Source organism: Montipora foliosa, chromosome 13 (assembly GCF_036669935.1).
Source record: "Montipora foliosa isolate CH-2021 chromosome 13, ASM3666993v2, whole genome shotgun sequence".
In the NCBI taxonomy this organism is placed as follows: Eukaryota; Metazoa; Cnidaria; class Anthozoa; order Scleractinia; family Acroporidae; genus Montipora; species Montipora foliosa.
Genome location: NC_090881.1, coordinates 31,394,793 through 31,422,659, shown reverse-complemented (window position 1 = coordinate 31,422,659; position 27,867 = coordinate 31,394,793). Strand labels below are relative to the sequence as shown.

Here is a 27,867-nt window from a genome sequence, read left to right as displayed (position 1 = left end):
TCTGCACAGCTTTTTAAGATGTCACAAGCAACAACCCTTTCCTAAAAAAAAAAACAATGCTAACCCTAACCCTAACCCACGAATCACCAACATACGTTCAGTCCTTAGTTAAATGCCCATCTTCAACTGTCAGGCTTTTCAACTGTTTGCTTTTGTTATGGAAATTCGCATCACTAATCATAGTGATCTGATTGGATGAATTTCAGCTTTGGCGGGATTTTCATCACCCTGCCAGCAGAGCCTTTCTTTATTTCTGCAGAAATCGTGTTAAGTCTTTATTGAGTATGCACGAGCCATTGCTTGGAGACAGTTTCAAATCCAGGCCAAGTCTCGATTGCACTTCAAGACGCCATGTTGATTTTCGAACTGAAGGCTCGATTTTGGCCTTCGCCTTGTCAAAAATATGATGAGCGCGTTGCCTAAACTGGTTTGACTGGAGTGACTAGCCCAGAAAGGTGGTCTGCGGCGACCTAAAAGACTTGACACGTTTTCTGGAGAGAATCTTTTTCTCGCCCTCTGGTGAGTTTTAGAGAGGCTCTGCTCGCAGGGTGGATTTTCATATATGAAAATTGTTCCACACTACGTAATGCCTGTCGGTTGAAGGTGGGCCTTTAACGAATCACTGGATTTAACAGAATCCCCCATAATCACTATTGAAAATTTCGAGATTTAAATTATCAATTAATTGCTTCTATCTCAGGGACTGTGAATGACAAAATAAAGTTCCTATTCTCGACCACACTCTTCTTTCTTTCGGCTGAAACATAAGTTGTATTTTCCACTGGCTGAGGAATGAAATAAATGGACAATGTGTTCTCACACAACTCTGGGGCCTGGGCCCGAGGGTTTGTTTTTGCACAGGAGAGTTTGTTGTTTTTTTTGCTGTCCATCATTGCTGACGTATATTTCAGAGCCCCAGTTCCCACCCCACCCTTCGTTTGAGTTGATCACATACACTCTGTTGGTTAGGTATTCTTTATTAAGACTGTCAGCATAGTCTTACTAATCTTATAACTGTTGTTTTAATTAATATTACTGTATTTTGCCTACATTACACATAATGTTAGGCTGTATTGGTTTGAGAAATAAAAGAGTCAGTTGGCGGCAGTCAGCTTGACAATGGCTCCCAGGTGTGAGAGAACGCCATTTAGAGAAAATGCTAACCTGAGGGTTGTATGTTCCAAAGGGGCACTTTTGCTGTGATTTTCCAGTTCCAGCTGGGCAGTAATGACCTCTTGGACAAGGAATTGGTTTCTTCGAATCCCCTTCAGCTCCCTCACAGTAGAAGCGTTCTGGACACGTTAAGCATGCTTCCAGGCCAGTAACATTGCTGAATACAAAGAAGAAATGAAACAAATTAGAGTACAGACACTGATAATGTATGTACATCCTAGTGTATTTATCATAGATAGGATATTTCTATATGGATGGGAGAGTTTTACTGGGAACTAAAACTCTCATAAAGTACAATCAACATGACCACGACATACAGGAACCGAGTGGCCTATTAATTTTTTCTTATGTAACACAAGTAATGTTTCAAGAGCAATCTGTTTATGAAAAATTAAGAGTGGAAAAATACATTTCTGTCATGACAAATACCTAAACTGCTTTTGTAAAAAAAAAGTCATAGGTTTCTCGAGTGAAATACAATGTATTTTGGTGTTGTTAACAAACTGTTAGTCAAGTGCTTTGATCTCTAAATCTGTAAAAATAAATTGAGCAATGACATCACGATTCCCATCTTTTTTCCCACCTTTTCTGTTGTACTTATACCCAGTAAATGAATTTGCTTTTCAAGCTCTACCATGCACACGATTAGTTTTCCTCCCTAATATACTATTTAATTATAATAAAACGAATATAATTCACTTACTGGAAAATTAAAGACGAACGATCGACGTTTCGGCCATATCACATGGCCTTCATCAGGAATCTGCCGACTCAGCTTGGGTCACGCAAGTGTCACATGATAGCTGACTCGGCACATCCCGTAACGCACGGCACGTCCCGTAACGTCGATTGTTCGTCTTTAATTTTCCAGTAAGTGAATTACTTTCGTTTTATTATATGGCTCAACTGGATGACTGATACAATTCATTGTCATACTATTTAGTTGTGGTTTGAAACAAGAATAACTGTAATCTATGCTGGAACCAATGTATACCTGTACGTTGCTGGTATACAGTCTTTGTAGAAAGAACTTCCAACAGGACAATGAAACCCAGCTGGACATATGTTTCCAGTACTGCCATCTCGGGGCATGGGTGTGGTTGCAGCACTTTCACAATAATAGCCAGCTTGGCAAACTCCATTTGGTTCCGTTAAACCTTCTCCCGTACAAGATCGGCCAGGGTCGCAGTCAATGCACTGGTCTTGCCTTTCAAGCCCTGTTCTGTTGCTGTAGGTACCATTTTTACAAGGATACTGGAAAGGACGTTCAGTGCCAATTGGACAGACAAAACCAGCAGGGCAAACACCACCGTATGTGATGTTTGAAAATAAAGAACCACTATTCTAAAAGCAAAGGATTGAAAAGCATTTAATTAAAAATAAAATAAAATAAAATAATAATAATAATAATAATAATAATAATAATAATAATAATAATAACGATTATAGACAGGATGAAGCACCACATCTGATTCCCTCACTTACATTGTAACGTAGATAAACATGATTGAAAGTTACCTAGAGGTGAGAGCACTTGCCTAGAAGAAATGCATTATACACCTTATTCCAAAATGGCCACCATTTTAGTATTCTTTTGTTTCCATGCAAATTGGCCTTTACGGCCTCATTCAAGGTTAGATATTCTTTTGAATTTTATGTTTCAAAGCGAGGCCATGAGGGCCAATTTGCATAGAAACAAAAGAATACTAAAATGGCAGCCATTTTGGAATAAGGTGTATGCTACTCTCCTCTGAGAAAGTTTTTCTGGTACAATCACCAAAAAAGCAACACAAGTTTGATCTGATCTGATATAATTCCACTTATAACTCATTGACCCTTGGGAGGGAGACTTAACAGATTTTACCCTGGCTAACACCAGATGATTTTACTCGTCGACTGGGGGCGTCCTAGGCCGTTTGAGGTGACATGGGTTAATTTAATTTGGTGCCAATTAGTGAGAACAGTGCTTAGCATGGGACCCACTTAATCTGCAATGATGTTATGGGTGCTCTACTCACCAGACACAAATGGGAGCAAGTCTTGATAACCCATTCACCCCTAAACCGGCCTAAATCGGCCATACTTTGTATTTTACTCTATCTAACGCCAGAGTATTTTACTCTGTCTAACACCAGAGTATTTTACTCGTCAATGGGGAACCCCCAGGAGCCAATGGGTTAATAATAAGTAAAGTCAAATAAATAACTTGAGCGTAGCAATGTAACCTTGAGACTCACAAAATAACAATATGGTGACGAGTGAAATTACGGAATAACTTCATGTGCGTTTTGGCCAAAATCAAATAAAGGTTCAGGAAATTATTTGATTTTGGACAAAACGCAAGTGCAATTACTCCCTAATTTCACGAGTATACCATTTGATTAGCTATTAATATCATGGGTGGCAAAGTACTCCTTAATTTTCAAACCTGGACGCCATTTTGGCACTGAAGGAAAAGTGGCCATGGAACTGAAATTTGCCATGGCGCTGAAATTTCACGCCAAAATTAAGGAGTAATATTATTAATTTTGTCACCCATGTTATTATTGTTATTATTCCTTCCCAAGTTACAATCTGTGATAATTAACCTGGACCCAGCTGCTCAATGGGTGAACCTTGTTATCTGATGGATAAAAAGTGAATACTGATTTATCGGATGGATGGGCTATGTTTGTTTTCAACAAACAAGGCCAGGTAGATATAAATCAACTTACTGGTGTTGGACTTGGTGAACCACCAGTACAATAGTATCCAGCAAAGCATTTGCCTTCTGTTGCATTTAATCCTGGCTGCTTGCAAAATGAACCTGCGTCACATTGACGGCAAGCCTCTATTGTGGCTTCTCCTTCATTTGGATTAAAGGTACCCTGCAAAAAAAGAAAATGATATTTTTTTTTATCATGTTTGTGTGAGACCTGTTAAAGGACAAGAAATAATCTGGCACTTTGATCAGGAAGACAGAGAGCTTCTGACCAGAGTCTTGATTTCTCAAATCCTTGTAAAAATAGCTCTGAGTTGAGGATTCAAACTACACAATGTATATCAGCATCAATACAGGCAATTAAAGACAACTAATTAGATTTATTAAGACAGTTATCATTCCCCAGTATGTAATGGAAATTATATACAATTTAAGAGGGAGGCTAGGGAACATTCCCTTAACTTCCAGGGAAGGATCAAATTTATGGTTTGATGAATGGATTTGTGTAAATACAAGCCAAGGATAGAGTTCCACTTTAAACCTTATCTTTCCTGATTATGTTGTGAAAATTTATGTGGGACTACAGTTTTTAGTTGCTGTAGCTCTGGATGATGTTTTTCCTTGGTCACTTCAGTTTGACACAGACAAAACTGTCTAAAATCAAAATTTGGCAGATTTACAAACATCATTACGGTTATCGGGTGCAACTGTTTTTTAATTACAAAGCACTTTTCAAATTTTTATAATTATTATCAGGGTTTGTGCTGGATTTTGTATATAAAATTCTGGGAGTATTCAAGGAGTTCTCAAGAACCAGAAAGGAGTGTTTGTGAGAGGATTTCTATGCCATACATTGTGTTTGAGTATTTTCTTTTCTGAAAAAGCCTACCTTGATATCCTCTAACGAACCTTGACCACACATGCATGAACACATCTCATAAAACTAAATTGGCCACTGTTTCATCACATGGTACAAAAAAAAAATAAACAAATTCTCTCCCACATCCTGTGAGTTAAGTGCATGCATGGGCAGTTTAATTTTGCATTTAATCTTTCACCAATAATCAAATTTGGGCACACACTTGTCTCTTTAACTTAACCGCGTCCTGTTGACACTTGTCCACTTGTCTCTTTAACCGCGTTTCTTTCAAGCATCATGGCTTTCGCCCACTCAAGCCGTACAATTACCGTTATCTGTTTGTACTTTTCCTGCTCACTGCCAACGACATTCAGTTGAATCCTGGCCCTTTCTCTGATAGCATTAAAATATCATCATTTAATGCTAGAAGTATTGTGAACAAGCGACTTCAGCTGCAGACGCATGTTTCTCTAGTGAATCCTGATATTGTTGCCATTACAGAAACCTGGTTGCATAATGGTGTCAACTTAGCACGATGCAATCTCGACAATTTTCACCCAAGCAAAAATTCAAAGAGTTTTCAAGCAGTTTCCCACCAAATCCTTTTTTCAAGGGCTTTTCAAGCAACCCTTGAAGTTCACAATTAAATTCCAGGGCTTTTCAAGGACTTCAAGGACTATATACATGTACGTGTACTTACAGGTGGGCAAGCTTTTGGCTTGATGCTGTTTGGTGGACAATAATGGCCACTGATACAAGTTTTTGGAAATACCAGGCCCATTTCATCACAAAAGTTCTTTTCTGTACAGTTAGTGCACCGCTCAGCACGATTAGTCTGAAGGAGAAAATAGTACCAGTACTTGAGTTTCAGAGTTTTTGAGGTGTCCTTTAATAAAGTGATGTGGTGCTCTCTCTGCTTTGAGAATACTCCCACAATGTGTTAAGCAATATTAACGTGGTTGTGTTACTTCTCATTTCATTTTAATTCTCATTTTTTCATTTTATTCTCTCACATTAAGATACATAGCAACTTCCTCTGCTCGCATATAGCTTAGATAGTGGAGGCAGGCAGAGGACACTTGAACATAAAGTAATTCAATAGGAGGAGATTACAAGTAATAAGTAGGTGTGTCAACGTAAGTATCCTCCAATTTCAGAATATGTAAAAGAAGCTTCTTCAGACAACATTTTTGTTGCACCAGCAAAACATATTCCATGTTGTTGGTCATGTCAATGAATAATAAAATAACTCTTCTCTATGACAGTACAGCAGTTGTAGCATGCAGAAAAATACAAGTTTGTTCTTAAAACCTGCATTTACCAATCCAAGGTAATTAAAAGATGTTTTACCTCCTGATAAGTTCCAACAGGACACTTGACTTCGGAAGAAGCGGCTGAAGACGAGAAATGACCTTTACTGGTGACAAACTGGGTTGGAGTGGATGCTCCACCTGTGCAGAAGTGGCCAGGTGAACATGGACCAGTGGGTTCTGGATTAGTATCACCTGCACAGTAAAACCTGACAGATAACAGACAATAAAGGTTGAGTGGTAAAACTAGCATCTTCATTGTCATAACTGCTTATAATAACCCTTTCAGCCCGGAGCGGAAGACTTATAGATTCTACTCTGTCTAACGCCCGATGACTTAAGGACGGTGCCTACTAATTAAAGATATTTTTGCGACGGTGTGATTATGCAGAAAATGTAGATCTTAACAAGTGTTATTGAAATCCAAAAAGAAAATTGGGGGTAACCACGTATTTTTCAAAGATAACTCATAAATAATATTTGTAAAAAGCTTTAAAATACAGGCAACCCTAAAACCAGGAATCCGGAATCTGGAATCACAGGTCATTGTTTTACCAATACAGAGAGTAAAAACTATCCTAAACATTCATAAAAGCTAACCTTAGGCCTAAAAACGTTTGTTTAGGCCTAATTAGGCTTAAGGTTAGCTTTTATGAATGTTTAGGATAGTTTTTACTCTCTGTATTGGTAAAACAATGACCTGCGATTCCGGATTCCGGATTCCGAGTTTTAGGGTTGCCCTTAAAATACAAAGCAATGTATGGCGTTCTTTCTCAAATTGAAGCTTAATAATTATCTCTCAAAAATGCATAGTTACCCCCAATTTTCTTTTTGGATACCAAGAGTGCTTACTAAGATCTACTTTCTCCGAGCAAAAATATCCTTGTATTAGTAAGCATTGGCGATTTGAAATCCGAGTGTCTGGAGATGCGCAGAACGTATGCGCAATAACAATAGTAGGCACCGTCCTTAATCCATCAATGGGGGCCACTTCAGGGATGAATGGGTTGATTACTAGAATAAATGGATGGTTGAATAGCCAACTAGGGCTCAAAATTGCGACCAATACAGTTTTTCCCTATGCGACTAAGATATCTGGAGAATTCGCAAATTTGCAACTTGTTTTTACCTTTCAAAACTAAAGGGTTATCAGTTTGCCACATTGTGGCTATTTTTCGAAAAGGAATAAAGTGACAAAATTATTTTGTTTCTTAATTGCCATGAATTTTCATTCAATCTGAAGATGCTGTGATATTGCGCGGAAAATTCCATAGGCTTTAATCACATGGCAGCCAAGTTGAGTCCCAAGGGATTGAAAACTTTTGTTTTTGTGCACTGAAACTCGTTCCCGAACATTTCAACTCGAGGCTTGGGGTACAAAGTCTATTGCCTGTGACAAATATGGCCGCCACACCAATAAGCTAAGGCCCATTCCTTCGATCACATGCCATTTTCAGCAGTTTCTTTACGCGCAAGTATGTCTTGGTAAATTGCTGACAACACAATTTTGCGACCAACTCTTTGTATCTTGTCGCAAGATTGTGACTGCATTTTTTCGTTAATTTCGAGCCCTGCCAACAGTTCTAACAGCGAACGTACCCAGGGTCACATGTGACACAGTCATCAGGTTCCTTGTTTCCTTTGGTGCCACTGTATTTTCCCACAGGACAGGGTTCAGGAACTTTTGCACCTTGTGGACAGTATCCACCTGGTGGACACAGTCCCCCTGTGGGACTTCCCTCTGGTGGTGCCTGCAAAGATAAATTTTATTCAATTAGACCAACTACTTTTACAAAACTTATTGCATGTTAAATATGCCTGTACCATGTCCTGCCTTGCAATAATTGTAAAGACTGTAGATTGGTCTTTTATAAGTAATGCCAAGGAAAACCTTTGTTCAGGACAGTATTTTCAACTTTCAGTTTAAATACTTTATAGGTCACTTTCGATAAAATTCAGCTTGATAGAGAGGTTTAGAGGACAAAGACAAAGGAAAGTGTACACTAGGCTAATATCAGATTCTTTCACATTTGTTGCAACTTGTTTCTATTGCTTTTGTCCTCTCTGCCTCACTATCAAGCTGAATATTGATATTTTGAAAATGGCCATAATGAAAAGTACACTTGCAAGAAAGCTGAGGCGACTATAATTACTTACAGAAGTAAAGGCTCTACCACTGCAATAGAATCCAGCATCACATGGTCCACTGGGTTCTGTTAGTCCATACCCTGAACAGTACTCCCCAGCAGGACATGGTGTACACTCCTCACTTCTCTTTACTCCAGACGAGTTACCAAAGGAACCACTGGGACATGGTTGAGGAATAGTTGTACCAGTTGGACAGAAGAAACCCTGTAACATGATGATGGTAGCCTATTCAAGATTGTTACACATTTTTAAAGCACAAAACATTAAATTGAACTAATGAATATACAACTAGAATTTGATTTTGGAATAAAGCTTTTGGAGGCAACTGAGGCAACTGAAGACAAGAATTCCACTGTCAGCAACTCTTAATTGTGGGTTGGATGTCAAACCCTCTTTTCAAAATGGCAGTTCCTCTCTTGCCTTAAAATTTTACTGCATTCACAAAAGACGCAAAAATTAGGCTTTCCTTAAAACAACTTGCATTGCCCACCTTTGGACAGACGTTTGGGTTTCCAAGGCCAAGTTGATCACAGAAATGACCAGAAAAACACACACTGCAATCCTGGAGAGACACCGCAGCTGAAAGGTTTCTGTAGAATCCTACAGGACATGGATGGGTAAACCTGTAACCAGTTCCCTCTGGACAGTAGTAACCAGGGGGGCATCGATCAGCCTGAAAAATAAAATCATTTTGACACGTGTTGATGACTGCCTGTCTGATCACTAAAATGCAAGAACACAAACTAATTACACCCAAACACAAAATCAACCCTCACAAGAATGAGCTGGCTATAGATTTTGATGTGCTACGTATTTTCTTCCAAGCTCTTCATGATCAGAGTAATCTCTTAAAACTGGAGCTGACATTGTCCATTAACCAATCCAACATGATGTGTTCCTCATTTCACACAAGTAACTAAATGCTTTTTGTTTTTGGTTGTTTAAAGCAAATTAACTAAGGAAACTTACCACTGTTTCAAGTCCTTCGGGCTCACAGTAAAAGCCTTCTGTGCATTTAAGACACTCACTGACATGCTTGCGGCCTGTGAGAGGGCCAAAGGTGCCATTTGGACATTTGATTTGATATGGGTTCTGTTCAGACCATAAAATTCTGAAGTTAGTCATGCCGCTGACTAAAGAGTGCAGCAAACCAATTCCTGGAAACTGGTCTTGTTAACATAGATTAAAAACTACAAACATGCTTCTTACAGACAATAAATGTTTAACCAGACTTACACACAAGTTACTTAAACCACTAGGGTCACTTACTGTATTTAATTATGTTGTCATTCACGTTGATTTTTTCCACTGTTAAATATTTTTCAAACCAGCTCAATTTTGATTTTCCTTTGTTTCAGATCCTGATAATGAATACTTGATTTCATGTGTTTATATTGTATGGCGATGATTTTGAAGGTAAAGATTAACTAAAACCATCTCTAGAAAACTAAACTTAAAATTAATACAATCCTACCTCATCTCCCCTGAGGCAGTAATGACCTTTTTCACATGCATTAGTAACAAGGTCAGGTTTCTGTTTTTCCCCTGGGGGGCAATGCATTCCAGCTGGGCAAATCTTGGTGCTTAGCATTTCAGACTTGCTTGTCGTTCTGCTGTCACAGTAGTGGCCTGCCTCGCAAGTTGTACATTCAAATGCACCAGGACCCTAAAAGTAAAGATTTGTCAGGTAACAAAAAGCGTATTGCTAACAATGGCATTGACAGTCATCATGATGAACAACCAAAACCTATATTATGAACTTTTAAGTGAGGTCTTAAAGTCTGAAGCATCAGTGCTCACAAAACTGATGATAATATGCATTATAAACTGGTAAAAACGAGTTCCTTTGCTTCAATCACAAATCACATGTATAGCTTTTAAATTGCAATTAAGGCAATGAACAATAAAATACTTTTGTAACAGTTACTGTCTACAATTCAAAGATAAACTTTGAGAAACTACAATAGAACACAAAAATAGTACTTTACCGAGTAATTTCCCACTTCGCAAGCAATTAGTTCAAAGTTTGCTAAATTGGGACAGTAATACCCAGCTACACACTGCTTACAGCCATCAAGTTGGTTCTAAAAGCCAAAGAGCAAAAATGTTAGTTATGAGCACTAAGCCAAACTAAAAATGCACAAATTCAGACAGTGACTCAATTGACAATCCTGGAATTTTACTTGGCTGTACACAACCATTGAGAAGTATAAGAACGTAGGACTCTAATAAACACTGATATTATTAACCAAAAAACATGACTCTACACCTTGTCAGCTCATAAACAGGTCTTGAAAAAATACTAGCAATAGCGTAGTCTAATTAATTTTAAACTTTTAAGCAAGAAGTGGCATGTCAGCAAATGTCAACCCGTAGATAATAGCAAGAGTTTAACTTACCTTAGCTCCTAATCCATCATTGAACGTTCCTCTTGGACACTGTATTGGATTTGTTGTCCCTCGAGGGCAGTAGTGACCAGTCGTGCATGGTACACAATCATGTACGCGCTCCAGACCAGTTCTGTTGTTGTATGTACCAGCAGGACATGGAAATTCATTACCTCGTTTGGTTCCTTTGGCAAAAAACAATCAATTTATTGATAGAGGAAAGAAGTACATAAATAAATGGATAAATGGGATTGATTGGAACAAGTAAAAGCAAAAGAAGAAGAAGAAAAGAAGAGGTGAAAACTGGTACCTCTAAACAACAGCTTCTTAGATAAGCAACAATAAATTCTCACAATTACCATTAATTTGAAGTTTGTGTTATTGCAAAAATTATAAGGGACAATCTAATTAAACTTGATTTTGAAAGATTAAAAAAAAACCAACTCCTTTGGTTTTGAGCATTACCAGTCTTAAGAACATTATGCCGTAGGGATCCAATTATGTCTTTTCCCACTAAGTACAAAAAAAGCCTAGTACATGTACCTTACTTAAGCAGAGAAATTAACGGTTAAATTTAAACCTTTATTATTCCAGGGAACAACTCATTTCTAGCTTGGAGTTAGTAACTGCTTTGATGCAAAAGATGCCTTACCTGGTGGACAGAAGTGTCCTGTAAAGCACAGGTCAGTTGGTGATGTACTCGCAGTCAAACAGAACCAGCCCTTTGGACACTCATAACACTCTTCCTGGGACTTTAAGTTTGTGAGGTTTGTCCATGATCCCGCAACACATGGAAACTGTGTGGGGCTCTGGGTCTCAAGGGGACAATAATGACCTGGGCAGAAGAAACAATGATTAATGGCAGCAAACTACAGGGCCGAAACAAAGATTCACATTTCAATGGGCTTACAATATTAAGATACCCTTTACAGCAGCAAATCATTGTTTTGCATGATACCATTGATTGCATAAAGAAACAATACAAATGAATTTATGTAGTGGACGTCAGACATGGTTAATCCGGCATTAAATAAAGGAAAACAAAATAAGTGAGTCTGGTTAGGTGAAAGTTCCCATTTCAGCTAAACAATAGGGACCTTAAGATTGGAGGACGAGGACAACTACGAGTTTTCCGTACTGAGCATGTGCATAAGGTTTAGAGGAGGACATTTTTCGAAGTGCGCGTGCTCAGAACGGAGAACTCTTATTCGTAGTCGCCCTCCGATCTAAAGGTCCCTAATAACTGTTAAGACAAGACTAACTGACAAATGAACTGCAACACAATAGATTGTATATGCACTAGCAGCTATCTTAGTCTTCATACGCATTTATCAAAGAAAATCCCATATTACCTTTAGCACATTCCTGTGGAGGCTTCTGTTTTCCCCCAGTTCCCGCTTCACATGATTGCCTTTCTGGACAAGAGGTGCATTCTCGAGCATGTGTCAAGTCATGCCGGTCCGTGTATGTTCCCGCAGGACAAGCATTTATTGTCTCATTTGGCAGGGAAGACCCTGCAGGGCAGTAGTACCCTGAATCACACTTTACTGGTGGCCATGTGAGACCAGCATGTGGACAAGCCATGCCCGAGATACACGATCGGCAATCTGCCAATCTTTCCCTGCGAATCAAGGGATTGTAGGTACCCTTTGGACAAGCCACAGGCTCCTGACTTCCTTCTTCACAATAGTACCCTGGTGGGCAATCTTTACAGTCCAGCTGACCTATAAAGGTGGTTGCAAATTGAAATGATACATAGTCTGGCTATTCAAATTTAGAAAATCCACTTGAACCAGTAAAAATGGTAAATAAATGGTAAATGATCTTGTTTACAGTGAAAGTGCTATCAAGCTACTCCACAGGCACCCCACAACAATAATGTGAAAGAAACAATCAAACTTAACAGGAACCCCGCCTAGCAGGAGACCAGTGAGGCTGCTATTTACAAAGCATAGTAGTGATGAATTCGGGACCACTGACGGCAAATCCAGCCAGTGGTAAGTGGCAGATTTGAAACCTACAACAACCACATGCAAATTCCACGACCTAACCGTTGGACCGCATTACCTCCGTAAGTGCAGAGAACTTAAGTCATCAAGACTCAGTCATTCAGGTAATTACATGTACATAGAATGTTAGCTGTGGCATTCATTTTCTCCAGCCTGGGTGGCTTTCACTCAACTGATAATAAAGTAGCACTGGGAAAATATCATTCATACGAAATAAGGACCACCAAAGGAAAAACCTACAGCTACTAATCAGTTTTGACACTTAGGCTCCAATTTGGCGCTACAGGCAGTACTTATTGATAGGTAGAGCATTTAGAAGATTAATTCAAGGTGATTAGTCAACATCTCAGTGTTGTATTTCCAGAGAGGCAGAGTGTATCGCTTATAGTCCTTATCTGGAAAGACTTTAATCCTTCCAGATGAAAGTACAAACTTAAACAAGCACCTTCTATCCAATTACTTTAAGACTCTAACAATTATTATTATTGTTGGTGCACCCAGGATTTAATGTGCTCCCTCCCATGAGAGTCAAGTGCACTCTCAACTGAACCAACTGTTGGTTCTCTACTCTGCACCGAGAGGTTTTCTCCGGGTACTCCGGTTTCCCCTCTCCTCAAAAACCAACATTTGACTTGATTTACTTTCATTGTTCATTTCAGTTTACAGTGTCCCCAATTAGCGCTCCAGCGCTAGAACGACTAGACACCTAAATAAAGTTCCTTTCCTTTCCTTTCCAAGTAGCCCATGGTTTTCCCTTTTGCAAACACAAAAAGAAAACCTAAATTCTTACTCTGTGCTCCTTGCTCTTCAGTGTATGTCCCAGCAGTACATGGGTTTGCATTTGGATCACCTGTTTTATGTGGACAGTGATATCCACCGGGACAAAGTGTGTCACCATTTTGATCCCCAGCTTGACAGTAGTAACCAGGTAGACAATCAAGACATTGATCTTGTCGTTCAAGGCCAACCTCCTTATTGAAAGTGCCAGCTTGACATGGATTCTGAAACTGTGTCCTTGTTCCCTCAGGGCAAAAATGACCAGGGGGGCACTTCAAACTGTAGAAAAAATGAGAAAGTTCATGTAAATGTAAAGAAGGCTAACAACTGCTGAAGTAAACCACTATTTAGCCATTGAGTATTCAGCTGTCAGCAAAAGTAAAGAATCCGATCCCACTGGCGTGTCGGCCAACACGTCAGCCAACGTGTTGGTCGACACACCACCAACACACTCCCACCGTGTCGGCCAACACACTACCGACGTGTTGGTCGAAATACTTACTCTTTCATGAGACTTGAAAGTCCCGCATGTCCAAATCTTTTTCGCACCCTTTCAGAAGCCCTCTATGATGATGATAATAATTAATTATAATAATAATAATACTTCAATAGCTGATAAAGATAAAGTCTCGGGCAACGCGTTGGCTAGAGTGAAAACTGGGTTTTAACAACACTTGTCGTAATGGGAACTGGGTTCTAATATCACGAAATACAAGATGGCGGTCAAAAGTCAATTTCTTATTTTCATATCATTGTGAAAGTTTTTCGCCAAAGACATTTCTGTTTCATGCGTCGACCGACAGTCAGCCGACGTGTTGGCCAACACGTTGGCTGACGCGTTGGTGGGATCGGATTGTTTACCTTTACCCAGCTGTTTATGCATTTAACCCAAAACAATTTGGCTGAAACTGGATTTTTAAGGCACTAACCCACATCTGAGTTCACATTTATTGTTGCTTTGAGTACACTGGAAAAATTTCAACACTTGAATGAAAAGTTGTGTAGGCCCAGTGGTCTAGTCATTAGTAGGATGGCCTCCAAATTGAGTGGCCTGGTTTCAGGGCATGGCCAAGTCATCATGTTGTGTTCATAGCACACGGTGCACCATTCTGCACCCAGCATAAGAAATGGGATGGAGGATGGGATGACTCAGTATCTTACTGAGCATCCCATCTACGAGGAAGTAGAAAGACCCCTGACTGCTTAATGCCTACAAGAATGGGCCAAGCGGCTTCACTTTCTAACAAGAAGTCAAACTGTACATGTAGCAGTGTTAGGAATTTTTAGTTTGAAATGCCCATAACCCCTACTTGATACTGGACATGGTATGCATACTTGGGCCAAACCTCCCACCATCCTTCAGGGAAAAGGAATGCAAAGTTTGGCAGCCTCTTTCTTGTCATATTTGTGGGTAGGGAATAATAATAATATTTTTTTATTATTATTCATAGATCAGAAATAGATAGGTAAGTTGCTGCAAACTCAAAAAGTCTGGAGGAAAAACAGTTGAGCTAGACAAGATGAAAATTCAGTCTCAGTTCTACTATCTGAGTTTAACAGGTGTGACGGTGACACATTATTTAAGTACAAGAGAACAAGACAAAGTTAAAACCCTAAGAAAGCCCAATTGCAAAGCATCAACGAAAATCTTATTGATGGCATATACAGTTAGTTCTCAACTCGCCAATAATTTCTACTCCACATCTGCAGAATGTCACTACTCACTTTCAAAGACAAAATTAATTTAGCCAATACAAACCTGTGAGTGGGATAACCTCTCGTTCCCGCTGGGCAGAAATACCCAGCAGGACAAGCTGGGCATCCTTCTGCTTCACTTGCTGCACCAGTCACATTGCCATATGTACCTGATGGACAGGCTAATTCTTGTAGACCATCAGGGCAGTAGAAACCCAATGAACATAATCCTGATGGCGGTGTTGGAGAAATATCTGAGCCTTTACAAGCATATCCAGCATTGCATTGTGTACACGTAGTGGCTGATTTGTTACTGTATTCCCCTGCAGGACAAGGCTGTGGAACTGAACTTTGGGGGGAATCCTTACAAAAATAACCAGCTGGACAATCAACACAGGAAGTTGCAAAACCTAAACTGTAAGATCCATCTGGACACTGGATGGGGGATGATGTAATGTTTGGACAGAAGAAACCAGCAGGACAAGGAACGCAAGCCTGTTGAACAACATTTTAAAACAATGACCAAATTAAACACACCACATCTTTACTCAATGGATAAAGGCATTCAGTTTCTAATTATTAAAAGAAACTGTGGTGCTGCATTGATGGGGAAGTGAAAAACATAAATGGGTTTATCAACTGAGCTAAGATGGTAAATTGACCATTGTGATTTAAAAACTGATGTTTCAAGCATTAGCTCTTCATCAAAGTGATGGACTAAAGCCCTGGCTACACGTTCAAACATTGTTAAACAACATTAAATATTATTTGTTGGATGAACAATGTTAGAATGTGTAGCATGCATGTTTGATGACGTTTGTTCAATATATTTTTTTGGAAGGATGTTTGATTTTGATCAAATATTTTCTCCAACATACAATTAATGTTGAAGCATATTGCTGCCCTTTCAACAATGTTGTAATATTGCAAAGACCAATCCAAAATGATGGAGATGGACTAAATGAACGTGTTTCCAACAATGTTATGTGCATAGTATATCCAACATTGTTAGCAAATGTGGCACGTTTTGTGATAGACTTGAAGGGGTTGTGTTTCCAGTTGTGGAACAACCGCCACAACCAGCACATTGTAAGTTTGTAATGCATACATGTAAAACTGCCTATAAAACATTTGTTTGTTGAAAGTGGCTGTAGAATGTCAGTGTGTGTCTGTATGTAAGGGTGGCTTATGTTGAGATAACTGGTTTTTGCCCATACAAAGAAATTGCCAGTCCTCTCTTTTAATTATTTCAGTGGACCATTGGCTTTCATAAGTTCCCACAACTCCTTTAAAGCAACACATCCAAATCCCCCACAGCTCCCTCACCCTTAACAACCCCCACAACCTTCACAACTCCACAACCACCACATGTTACCAACTCCCACAACCTTCTTAGCTCCAGCTCCAGGTTGTGGTGGTTATGGGAGTAATGTGAGGACCGAGAGAGTTTTTGGAACTAATGAAAGCCGATGGTCAACAGAAATATTTAAAAGAGAGGATTGGAGAGACCAAAAAGATGCCCCTCCACATGAGCTGCCCTTACGTTTAAACAACTTTGACATTCTCCAGCCACTTCAACAAACAGATGTTCTACAGCCAGTTTTATGCCGTACAACGTGCTGGTTGTGGCGGTTGTGCCACAACTGGAACAAGGCTGCTGCCTAAGAAATTTTAAAGGGGCCCTCAGAGCCCAACATATGAAGTGAAAGGTGTTGCTGTGAAAAATTAAGGCGCCCAGAGCTATTCTTTGGGAGCCCCTGCTGATTTAAATGACAATCAACAACTAATGACAAAGGTAAAGCTGATCTTTCATGATGTTACTCTAACAACCGCAGAAATGAGCTATGGCCCATATGGTGGACTCTGTTGACATTACTGTCGAGGTAACTTATTTCAGTTCCCTGTGATGCATTCCGGGACAATATTTCATTAAAAGTGAATGGTTTAGGGTTAGGGTAACTTAGGGTTAGGGTTAGGGTTAGCCTAACCCTAACTCTAACTCCAACAAAATGTGGGCAACAATGCTAATTGCAATAAGGTGTCGGCTAATAACAAAACATATTTTAGGAGATGTAAATTATATGACAAGTCATGCAGTTACTGTAAACACCTGCAGATAAACCACACCCTGAATTTAGTAGCTCAAATTTTGGAAAAAAAGTTTTTGGGAAGAAATCAAAAGAAATCCAAAGTTGAGTCTTTAGAAGTCTTCTTCATCCACTGTTCATCAAATGTAAACTCACTATTAACACTGAAAATAATGGAAATTACTTCAGTCTTACCCACAATTTGACCACAGTCTTTAATATAATGAACATTGTTAATTTCTACCACCTTTGACATATGATTGTTCTTTTTCTGGTATTTGTTGACAGGAACTTCTTCATTCAACACAGTTTTTCCATAGACTTTTGCATTACAACAAGAACGTGAGTGGAACGTTCGTAACCAGGTATTAGATTAGATCCAAAGATGGAAAAATGGACACCAGAAGCAGTCTTTTTCAATTGTTCCCGCAGAAAAGACCCACCCCTAAATTCTAGCAACCATTTTTGGGAAAAAGGAACCAGCTCATCTGCAGGTGTTTACGGTAGTTAAGAATGTATCCTTCAATAGTGATTCCACATGTGCATCATCTAATACAATGTAAACAACAATTTACCAGTAACGCATTCATGCATTTTCATAACAAAGACCAGGAAAACAAAGATAACAGATCAAAAATAGGCATGCATTGCATAATTATTGTGTGGTAGTACAGTAACTTGACACTGTGCTTAATTTCTAACTGTCAGCTGAGCTGCTTTTTGTTTTCCAGGAGATTCAAGTTGTCTTTGCATAATACCTATGTAGCTCAAATCGAACATGATATTGTTCTGGTATCATAAACCATTATAGTGCCATGGTGGATGTCCCCTCAGAAGACATGTGGTACGTTACTAGTAAAATACAAAACCCAGAAAGATTGAAGAAAATAAAAGGGAATCGAGGCTGACATGATGATCATTCCCAAGTTCCCTTCAACTTCGTTTTCACAGCAAGTTACTCTGAGCATCTAACAGCTTTTCCACAACAAACGTTTACTGAAGTGAAACCCTGTCGGGGGGGGGGGGGGGGGGGGGGGACGTTCAACAGTACTGTTCTATTGTACTTTTGGCTGCACACAAATTGCAAAATCGAAAGTGACATCAATTTCAGCGGCCGCTTGTGATCACGCTACCTTGCACGTTACTAACAACTCACAATACACAGGATACATATGTGACAAAACGATGGTAAGACACTGGGTTTTTGTTTTTGTTAGTTTGGTTTTTTTTGCTATCAAGTGTTATAGACTTCGACATGAAATGTGCAAATTCAACACAAAGACCACCATTGTTTCTGCAGAGTCAAAAGTTCACCTTCCTCTAGACGAGGTTATTTATGGAAATAGGAGCTGCCTTATTATTCATCAGTGTCACAAATTCTCGCCAATTTTGGGGCTCATTTGTTGAAATTCAAGCACACTTCCAACAGACCTGTTTATTTTACGTGATTTATGCAATAATTAACAATTATTCGCCGAAGGCCAAGTGATTATCGGTGAATATTCACCGAGACGAAGTCGAGGTGATTATTCACCGATAATCACTGAGCCTGAGGCGAATAATTGTTTTAGTATATTTATGCACAGGTGATTATTTCAAAAAAGAGAAAAAAAAAACATTTCAACGAGAAATCATCTTCACTTACAGTGGCAAAACGACTACTGGCAGCCATTTTGTCCGTCGAGGTGATTATCGGCTGATAATCCGAGATAGCGAGCCAATGAGAGCGCGTGATTTTGTATAATCACCGGTGTATTTATACTAAATGGGCATATTTGCCACCATGGACTTACACTCTTGCACTCTAAAACTCACTCACTCACTCACTCTTACAACTGGGTGATATAGTGTGTATGTGGTTATAAAGTGCACTACCAGAAAAACCCCTAAAATAACCCCCCCCCCCCCCCCACCTCCTCAGGAAAGGGGGTAGGGTCATCCGAAACAATAAAATAGCAAAACATGTTATCCCTGTTGTATGTTTACACTGTAATGTTTTCATTGGTGAGTTAACAAAAACGTAGACACAAAGTACTGTCAAGAGCCTGATACTATGTTTAAACGTACATGTACATGTACAAAGGCCATACCTGAGCTTGTCCAAGGGTATAATAGCCTGCAGAGCACTGAATTTGGAAGTCATCTGTCTTGGATGGACAGGCGAAACCAGCTGGGCATTCAGTACAATTTTGTTGTCCTCCTTTGCTGTAAGTACCATCTAGACAATCTATCTCCTGGGCAGATGTTGTACTTGGACATCTTTTTCCTGGTGGACACACTGTACAATGCTAGAGAGGAAATCAGACAGAACTCCTATAATGCCTTATGTTGGGTCCTCTGGGTGAAAGTGTTCCACCTTAATGGGTGGAAATAAATGGATTTATCCTGTTCCTACCTCATGGTAAATTTTGCGAGGGGAGGAGGGAGGGCTGGCACAGCTTTCAAAGATTTTGCTAACAGCTCCTTTTCATTACATTTTATAACAATATATTTTTGAGCAACATGACTTCTAAGTTACAAAACAACAATACCAATATGCATGAAGAGTGACATGAAAACTAAGAGCAAAGTCTTAAGCCCAGCCACTGGGTAATGGGAAGCACATGAGGGGTCTTTATGGTTTATAAAGGCAAGCAACTATTTATCAGGGGATCTTAGTTTCCTGTGTCTTTCCACCTCTAAATTTTGCAGGGTTTTTGTTTCCCAGGTTAACAGTATGACTCTTAGGTCTTATGTCACCCTACACATGTACATGTTCAGAACCCTGTATAAGATACGTACTGTTTGTGATATCTCAGAGTATTTCCCTGGCAAACAAGCAATGGTTTGATTGGAATTTGTGTATGGACATGCTTTTCCTGCAGGGCATGGAGTACAAGTGGTCTGACTACCAACAGAGAAGCGTCCCTAAAGACAAAGAGACAAAACAACAAGCATGTTAGGAAAGAAAATTTCAGGCCTACGAGTAAACCACAGCCATTTCCACATGAACCCTATTGTAGCTCCTACAAAGTCACTTATAGTTACAGTTATATAGTTGAGTGGTAAAAGCATCTGAACTAGTTATCAGAAGGTCATGGATTCCACTCTTGTTAGGAGCATTGAGAATTGTTTCCTGAGTAACCTGCATCAACATTCAAAAAATAATGCATCTCTTCAATAAAAACATCTTCGCCATCACCAGGTGGATCACTATCACCACACAAATCATAAGATTGTAACTGATGTTAGTACTTTCGGCACAATTATCAATGCTATCATCCTCAACCCCATCATCATCATCATGTCCAGTCAACACCATAAATCAGCAACAACACCACTACTTCAGTCACTCAAAGTGTAAAAATCACTGATTATATATACGAAGGCTGAAAAACAACCTACAGTAACACTAGATCTACCAGATAAGACATCTTTAAAACTAGCCAATTTTGCACTTTATTAAACAGCGACTGTTCAGAAAATGGGCAAGTCCAATACCCAGGATTAGTTTACATGTAACTTCAGAAGATCTCCGTCCATTGACAAGAATACTCACTGGAAAGCACTTTACATTCCCAGTTCCATCTGTGTTAGGGCACTCCCATCCACTGGGACATGGGGTACAGCTTTCCTGACCACCCAAAGAAAATGTTCCAGGATCACAGTCTGTCTCTGTGGCATTAGTTGTGTAAGGGCAGAACTTGCCTTTAGGGCAGACAGTACAATGCTGCGCTTTTCCAACAGAGTATGTTCCTAAAAAGAGATTAAAAGTTTGGTTATGTTGGAAACCAATGATAAACACTTCCACCATGCAAGATGCTTTGCCAGGATTTTTGAAAAATTAACTTTGTCATAGTTGAGGAGACTCCAAACCTAAAATCCTCAAAGGAGACCATTAAGACAATACATGTGGCCGATCAGTAATGCTCGCCTGCAGTACTGGTTACTTTTTGGGCAAATGCAATCAAGGCATTTCATCAATCAAAAAGGAACATGAGACTGATGCAATTCTCTGGTAGTAACATTGTAAACCGGGCAAAAGTTGTTTAACCCTTTCACCCATAAACCAGCCTAAACCGGCCATACTTACATGTAGTAGTTTACTCTGTCTAATGCTACACGATTCTACTTGTCAATGGGGAACCCCCGGGAGTCAATGGATTAAAATAATGATTCAAATGAGATGCTGACCTGATTGGCACTGTCTGGAAGGCTGCTGTCCAGTTGATGGACACTCCATCCCTGATGGGCAGTCTGTGCATGCTAGACTTCCATGAAGCGCATATTGACCTGGATTACAAGGGACTGGGTATGCCTGTGACATGCATAAATAAGTGCAGCATGTCACTAACTATATTTTGCAAGATTCAAAACAATAAAAGAGGATAAAATGCATTTGTTGCAATGACTTTACTTACATCAGTAGTTGGGCATTCATGGCCAGCAGGACATGGCAGGCATCTCACTAACTTGCCAGGGCTATAGGTGCCATTCAAACAGGCTGTTGCATTTGACCTGAAAACCAAATTTTAGACAGCTTGATGATGGTGGACAGTTGAAGCATACAATGTATCATATAAATCATATGAGCAGGACTGCCTCAGTGGTGACAGCACTTGCCTCAAACCAATGTGGCCTGGGATCGATTCCTGGATTCAATGCCATACATGGGCAGGAGCCCAGGAGTAGAAGCGAGCAACTCCCATACTAAGCCTATGTCACGGCATTTCTACAGACCAATCTATTTTTAGATTACCTTTTCCGCCAAAAGACAAAGACAGTTCCGGCTCGGTGACACTATGACATCAAGTTAGTTTCCTGGGATTGATCATCAGGCTACTGTGGGAGTCTCATTCGTGGGAAATTCAATCTCAAAATAAATCGGTCTGTGAAAATGGCATGGCAGGAATAAATGAGAGTTGCTGGTTCCTACTCATGGGCTCCTGATGTTGGTTGAGTTTGTTGATTCTCTACTCTGCACCAAGAGCTTTTTCCCCAGGTACTGCAGATTTCCCTTCTCCTCAAAAACCAACACTTTATTTGATTTGTTCTGATTCTCACACAGTAAAGCACTCGTGCTCGGGTAAATAACCTTGAGACTTATTATTATCATCGGTTCCACATTCAAGCATCTCTGTTCACCTCTGTGAAAGTAAGTTAGTTTCATTTTGTGTATATTATAGCAAACTACCCACACTCACTCTGGGTTGGGGCACTTGAATCCAGCAGGGCAATCATTGCATGTCAGTTTTCCTCCCTCACCAAATGTTGTTGTGCCAAGTGGACAGCGAACAGGATTTTGTTTGGGTGATGGACACATGTATCCAATAGGACAATTGGTGCAATTTGCCACACCTCGTAAAGAAAAACTGCCTGCTGCACAAGGACTAATAGAAGAACTTGGAGTAGGACAGCTGAATCCAGCAGGACAGTGTTTGCATGACACAGCACCCTTAAGAGAGGACATTAGATATTATTCCAAGTTATCTTTCCTTTAAAACTCTTAACAAAGATTTGCTTCATTTAAGTGAATAAAGTTAAAAATCATTTTGACACTAATATTTAACATTGCCCTCTCCAGGGAGGCTTCATAGAAACATAGGTGATAGTAAGCATTTTTGAAATTCTGAAGGTTTGATGTCTTTTAATTTCTACTTTTTAACGGACCCTAATCGGTAAAATTTAAGAATCCGATCCCACCAACGCGTTGGCCAACTGTCGGCCGCCTGTCGGTCGGCTGTTGGTCGACTGTCGGCCGATGTGTTGGCTGCTGTTTAAACTTATAACGTATAAGATGCGTCGGTGGTGCATCGGTGGCGTGTCGGTGACTCATTTGGGCCTTATTGAACTGTTGAAAACCTAAACGTACCTTTTTCAAACTGAACGGAACTGTCTTCGACGGAAAACTTTCACTACCATATTGTATTTTGTGATATTAGAACCCAGTTCCCGTAAACCACATTTAAAATAAATAAATGTTAATGATAGCCTTAAAATTTTTCCCTAAGTCTTGCAAGGTTACAAATATTACTATTTCAAATGAAGTGGAATATTTTCTACGTTAGCTTTTATCTTCCACAAAAAGATAAAGGGAAATGTAACAGGGAGGAAAATTCAAACCCTGAAACTAAAGAAGGACTTACTCTGAAGCTGTAAGTTCCATATGGACAGTGTTTTGGTGCATGGGCAGGGTCAGAACAGGCTTCTCCTGCTTCACATTCTGTACAAGAAGCAATACCCTGAAGAGAATAGAACCCAGATGGACAAGGCACAGGAGGCTGGGTGATATTTCCACAGCTATATCCAGCCGGACAAGGAACACATCGAGGAATCTGTGAAATTTTAAAATGAGTAAACTCAGGAATCATTTTTTTAAAAAGAAATTTATCTCCTGGTTTTTCCCCTCTTATTCCCTTCAAGTGTCAAGAAAAATGAAATAGAGTGTAAAGGGAATCATGGTTTTTGTTTTGGCAAAATTTCCCAAGTGAGCAAAGGCTTTTGAATCACTTTTGTTATTATTTTAACATTAAATTTTTGGTGAGTGCCAGACCTACATGTACAATACTTGTATAACTACCAAAGAAAAGTGTTGCCGTGCTCACACATGCTAATACTTCAGTCAAATTTCCCTGCATAGTACGGTATTAACTTCATCTTTATCTTCATTTTCAAGGGAAAAAAATTAAAGATATACTAGATTTTTCAACCAGCCATTCTCCAGTAAGGGCACAGTATAACCATACCTCTCCACCATTGTTCCAATATTGGGTCAATGTGCATGGTACAGGAGACTGTGAGGGGTCATCGCATGTATGCCCTGCAGGACATGGGGAACAAAATGATGCTCCTTTCTCTGAGTATGTCCCCAAAGGACATGCATAACAAATCCCAACTCCTGGAGGACTGTATGTTCCTGGATAGCAATCCGTTGGAGGCGTTGGGTCAGAGCCATTGATACATGATCGACCTGCTGGGCAGACTAGACACACTGACGCAGCACCAAGACTGTACCTGCCATCTGGACATTTCTGATCAATGCATACAAAATATAAATAAAATATTATTAAACAAGATACCCAAATTCCTTGTCTGTCCTTAAAAAAATTGAATTGCCACTGAAATGACAGAAAAAGTTTTTGGTAAACTATAGAAAAGAACTGGAAAAACACAATGGAATAAACGAACCAAAACAAGGTATCCTAAGTGGTCACCCACTCCAGTGGTAACCTTATAAAGAACATGGGAACATGTGGCTTTTGTGGCAAAGTATTCTACCTGTGGCATCCATGTAGAGGAGTGCAGGCTTTTGGACAAGACTGCAGCTGGGAAAAAAATATCCTCCACGAATGGCTTTTCCATAAACCACTTTTAATAGTGCTCTCAATCACATTTGCAAACCTCTACCTTAAATTCACTCATTAATTATTGTTGCCTAGATTCTGTTATCAAAGGTTAGGGTTAGGGTTAGCTAACCCTAACCCTAACCTTGTCCCTTTCCTAATTACCCTAAATGGTGAGAAAATTTAAAGAGACATAATACACTAGAGGAGTTCTTAGCACATCCTCAGTGATACATGTAGTGTATACATTTTCAATTGTTTAGTATCATACATACCGTACATGTTGACTGTCCAGAAATGCTGTATTCACCTTCCCCACAAGGTACAGGAGTCTTTGATGGGTCCAAACATGAATATCCTGCATCACAGGCCTTGCAGACAACTGAACCAGTATCATTGGCATAGGTACCTTGAGGGCACGGCTGGGGGGCATCTAATGGTAATGGACAGTAATGACCAGTAGGACAAGCGATACAGTGGGATCCATTGCTGTATGTCCCATACTACAGATTGCAAAAAGAAGTAACTTGTGATGTGAGGTAAATGTATTTAGTCACTCGCCTGAGGAATTTCAGGACTAATTTACAATTCCGTTTGGGGCACTTTGGCCAAAGTGCTTGTTAATATGCAGTTTACAATCACTGAGGGAAGTAAAAGATGGCACCATATAGAATAACAGACGTGATTACAACACCAAGAACTCTGTGTCCTCATCTTTTCAAATAGTGTATGGGACCTTTTAAGTTCAACAGAGTTCATGAACAGTTGAGAGACAGGGCCAATGGTTTTTTTGTCCCTATCCGAGAAGGCTTGAAAGTTTAATAATTTATTATTTGCTGATATTACTACAAAGGCAGCACTTTCTTCCCAGATATTTAAAGATCCTGAGTGGTCTGGCCAGAGTAAAAATCAAAACATCCTGCACAGTTAGTCCGCTGAATCAACCAACTGAGCCAACAGGTTGAATATATAAGAATAAAAGATGTAATAATTCATAGTATAGTTTGTTTAATATTTAAGATTTTATGATTGTCTGTGTCAAATGCCATTTTTGTTTTTTGTTTCACTTTAGATCATCCACAGATTTTGCATAGGCTAACCAGTCGCAAGGCAGTGTTCCCCTCAAAAAACGCCAATACGTCTGTTGTCTCGTTCTGTTGCGCCTTACGTTATGCGTTAAAAGCTAACTACATTGATACCAAGGAACAGTGACATTAATAAATAGTATAGTTTGTTTAATATTTAAGATTTAATGATCGTCTAAAGTACATTTCTAGCTTTAATATTAAGAGCAAGATAAAGATGGTAATTGTATCACCTGGATGCTAGAGAATTAGAAAGCATAAAAAACTAAGCATAGCAACTGTTGAACACTCAGCCAACTTAACCTAGCAACATGCCAGTTAATTAACAAACAAACCTAGGGGTGTACAAAATGGGAAACAGATGTTGATGTATTAGTTTAACACTGTCTTAATGACTTAGTCGCGACCATAGTTTGGTAACTGCCAGAAGTAAAATGGCAAACAATCATACTCACAGGACAAGGAACAGGATCAAGGGCAGGATCAAAGCAGATCTTTCCAGCTGGGCAAGTGAGACACTCGGTTGAAGCCTCAGGGGAAAACTGCAAGAGCCATACAACTATTTTTAGCGTCAATTCATTTCTTTGCCATTAACCAACAAATTCACACCCAGTAACTTTTTTGAAAAGTAAAACAGCTGGGATTTGTGAAATGGCAAAAACTTTTTAAAGAAAGGAGTTAATTTGAAACCTATATGCTGTTGCTGGGGGCCCCTTAATTTATCCCTACTCAAGGACCAAACCATTTTTCAACCCTGTCATATAATATCCTGTACAAATAGAGAAGGAAAATCAGAAAAACTCTCCCTACCTGCCCATCAAGACATTTCACTGGTGGACTGTCTTTCAAAGGACACCGGCTTCCTGCAGGACACTTTAAACAAGCAGTCTGCCCTGTTTGAACTGTGTAGTATCCTGGAGCACACTGAATAAGAGACAGTACAAATTCTTATCAGTATTTCAAATCATAAATTATACGAGTCAAGATAAGGGAGCAACCATGCAATTTTTGTGGGACAAACAATACTATATGATTGTTTTGAGGAATAAAGAAAACAGGGTAGGGTATGATGGGAAAGGTAAGGCTACTGAGTGGTAATCACTTCCAGGTACTACTGTTGCCAGGAGGCTTGGTGACTAACTCTTACTTTTTGGCCCTTGGCCATATTGTTGATCACAAAGTAGTGTCAACCTCAACTTGAAGGGCTGATTTACACAGTACGATTTTTGTCGCAACAAGCTTACGACAGGCCTATGACATGACAAACGATCAACGTGTACATCAGAAAAAAATGTCATAACATTTTAAAACATGTTTTAAAATGCTGCGACAATCATAAGTCATGTCATAGGCCTGTGGTAAGCAGCCTCATCACATGCAACAAAAATCGTACCATATAAATCAGCCCCTAAGGTTGTAGCTTGACTGAAACATGTACAACATGGAACCAATGCAGTGAATGGAAATGAAATACATAAAGATTGAACATTCCCTTCTCCCAGCCTCCCCAAGTTTTCCCTAAACTACGGCAAATTGACCTTAAAAGCCCACCCGCGTAACCAAATCCTCTGCCACTACTATTGAATTGATCTTCAACAATACGGCCGACAATATTGCCACTTCTGGTGTTGTTCATACTGGGATTTCGGACCACAGTTTAATTTATGCGGTACAGAAGTTTGCTGTACCTAAAACCAAACCCATTATTAGGAAGGTGTAGTTAAATAAACTTTATCCTATTCTATTCTAGGTCCCTTTGGGACACATTGACCTGGTGGAAGGGGGGGAGTTGAAAATGAATTAACCCAACTGTGTATTTTGAGTTGCAATGTAATAAAACAAAAGAAAACATAGCTGTGTCCATAGCAGAGCTTAAAAAAACTGAAACACAAGAAGTTCTTGATAGGAACATGAAATAAGCAACAGACATAGAAGAAACACTTCAGCTGATGCTAACCTGCATACAGGAGGTTTGACCTTTCACGTTACTGAAATAACCGGCAGGACATGCCTCTGGTGACTTTGTAGCATCCGGGCATCTGTGTCCTATGATCAGGGGTAAAAAAAAAAGTAATTTATTTGCTAGTGTGCTAAAAAACTTAAATGTTGGACTGACCTTCTGGATTTGCTTGAATGAAAGACTTACACTTTGAGTGTCTGCTTTAATCAATGTTTTAAAATCATTAAAGTAACCCTTCGTTGGTCTTCTCCCCAGGGGAGTAGGGAAAGTGCAGCGATGAGAGCACTCGCCTCCCACCAACGTAGCCTGAGTTGTTTTTTTTGGAAAGTGTCCCTCAATTAGTGCCGAAGAGTT

The 27,867-nt window shown here is 39.6% G+C and overlaps 1 protein-coding gene across 2 annotated transcripts in view; it reads right to left on the bottom strand.

Moving 5' to 3' along the window:
• The window catches only part of LOC137983626 (uncharacterized), a 110,693-nt gene that overhangs the window by 70,867 nt on the left and 11,959 nt on the right, over positions 1–27,867 (bottom strand). For both annotated transcript variants that reach the window (XM_068830775.1, XM_068830774.1), the window contains exons 13-40: positions 27,511–27,599; positions 26,364–26,477; positions 26,009–26,095; positions 24,744–24,971; positions 23,872–24,156; positions 23,272–23,460; positions 22,330–22,580; positions 21,547–21,643; positions 21,320–21,443; positions 20,685–20,881; positions 19,928–20,053; positions 19,237–19,434; positions 15,124–15,554; positions 13,378–13,643; positions 11,931–12,302; positions 11,231–11,413; positions 10,591–10,763; positions 10,180–10,275; positions 9,666–9,857; positions 9,161–9,283; positions 8,682–8,864; positions 8,201–8,395; positions 7,643–7,794; positions 6,084–6,252; positions 5,434–5,568; positions 3,888–4,040; positions 2,168–2,517; positions 1,165–1,330 (exon numbers count right to left, since the gene is read on the bottom strand). In XM_068830775.1, coding sequence (XP_068686876.1) covers positions 1,165–1,330; positions 2,168–2,517; positions 3,888–4,040; positions 5,434–5,568; positions 6,084–6,252; positions 7,643–7,794; positions 8,201–8,395; positions 8,682–8,864; positions 9,161–9,283; positions 9,666–9,857; positions 10,180–10,275; positions 10,591–10,763; positions 11,231–11,413; positions 11,931–12,302; positions 13,378–13,643; positions 15,124–15,554; positions 19,237–19,434; positions 19,928–20,053; positions 20,685–20,881; positions 21,320–21,443; positions 21,547–21,643; positions 22,330–22,580; positions 23,272–23,460; positions 23,872–24,156; positions 24,744–24,971; positions 26,009–26,095; positions 26,364–26,477; positions 27,511–27,599 — 5,324 coding nt within the window. The remainder of the gene's footprint in view (positions 1–1,164; positions 1,331–2,167; positions 2,518–3,887; positions 4,041–5,433; positions 5,569–6,083; positions 6,253–7,642; positions 7,795–8,200; positions 8,396–8,681; positions 8,865–9,160; positions 9,284–9,665; positions 9,858–10,179; positions 10,276–10,590; positions 10,764–11,230; positions 11,414–11,930; positions 12,303–13,377; positions 13,644–15,123; positions 15,555–19,236; positions 19,435–19,927; positions 20,054–20,684; positions 20,882–21,319; positions 21,444–21,546; positions 21,644–22,329; positions 22,581–23,271; positions 23,461–23,871; positions 24,157–24,743; positions 24,972–26,008; positions 26,096–26,363; positions 26,478–27,510; positions 27,600–27,867) is intronic.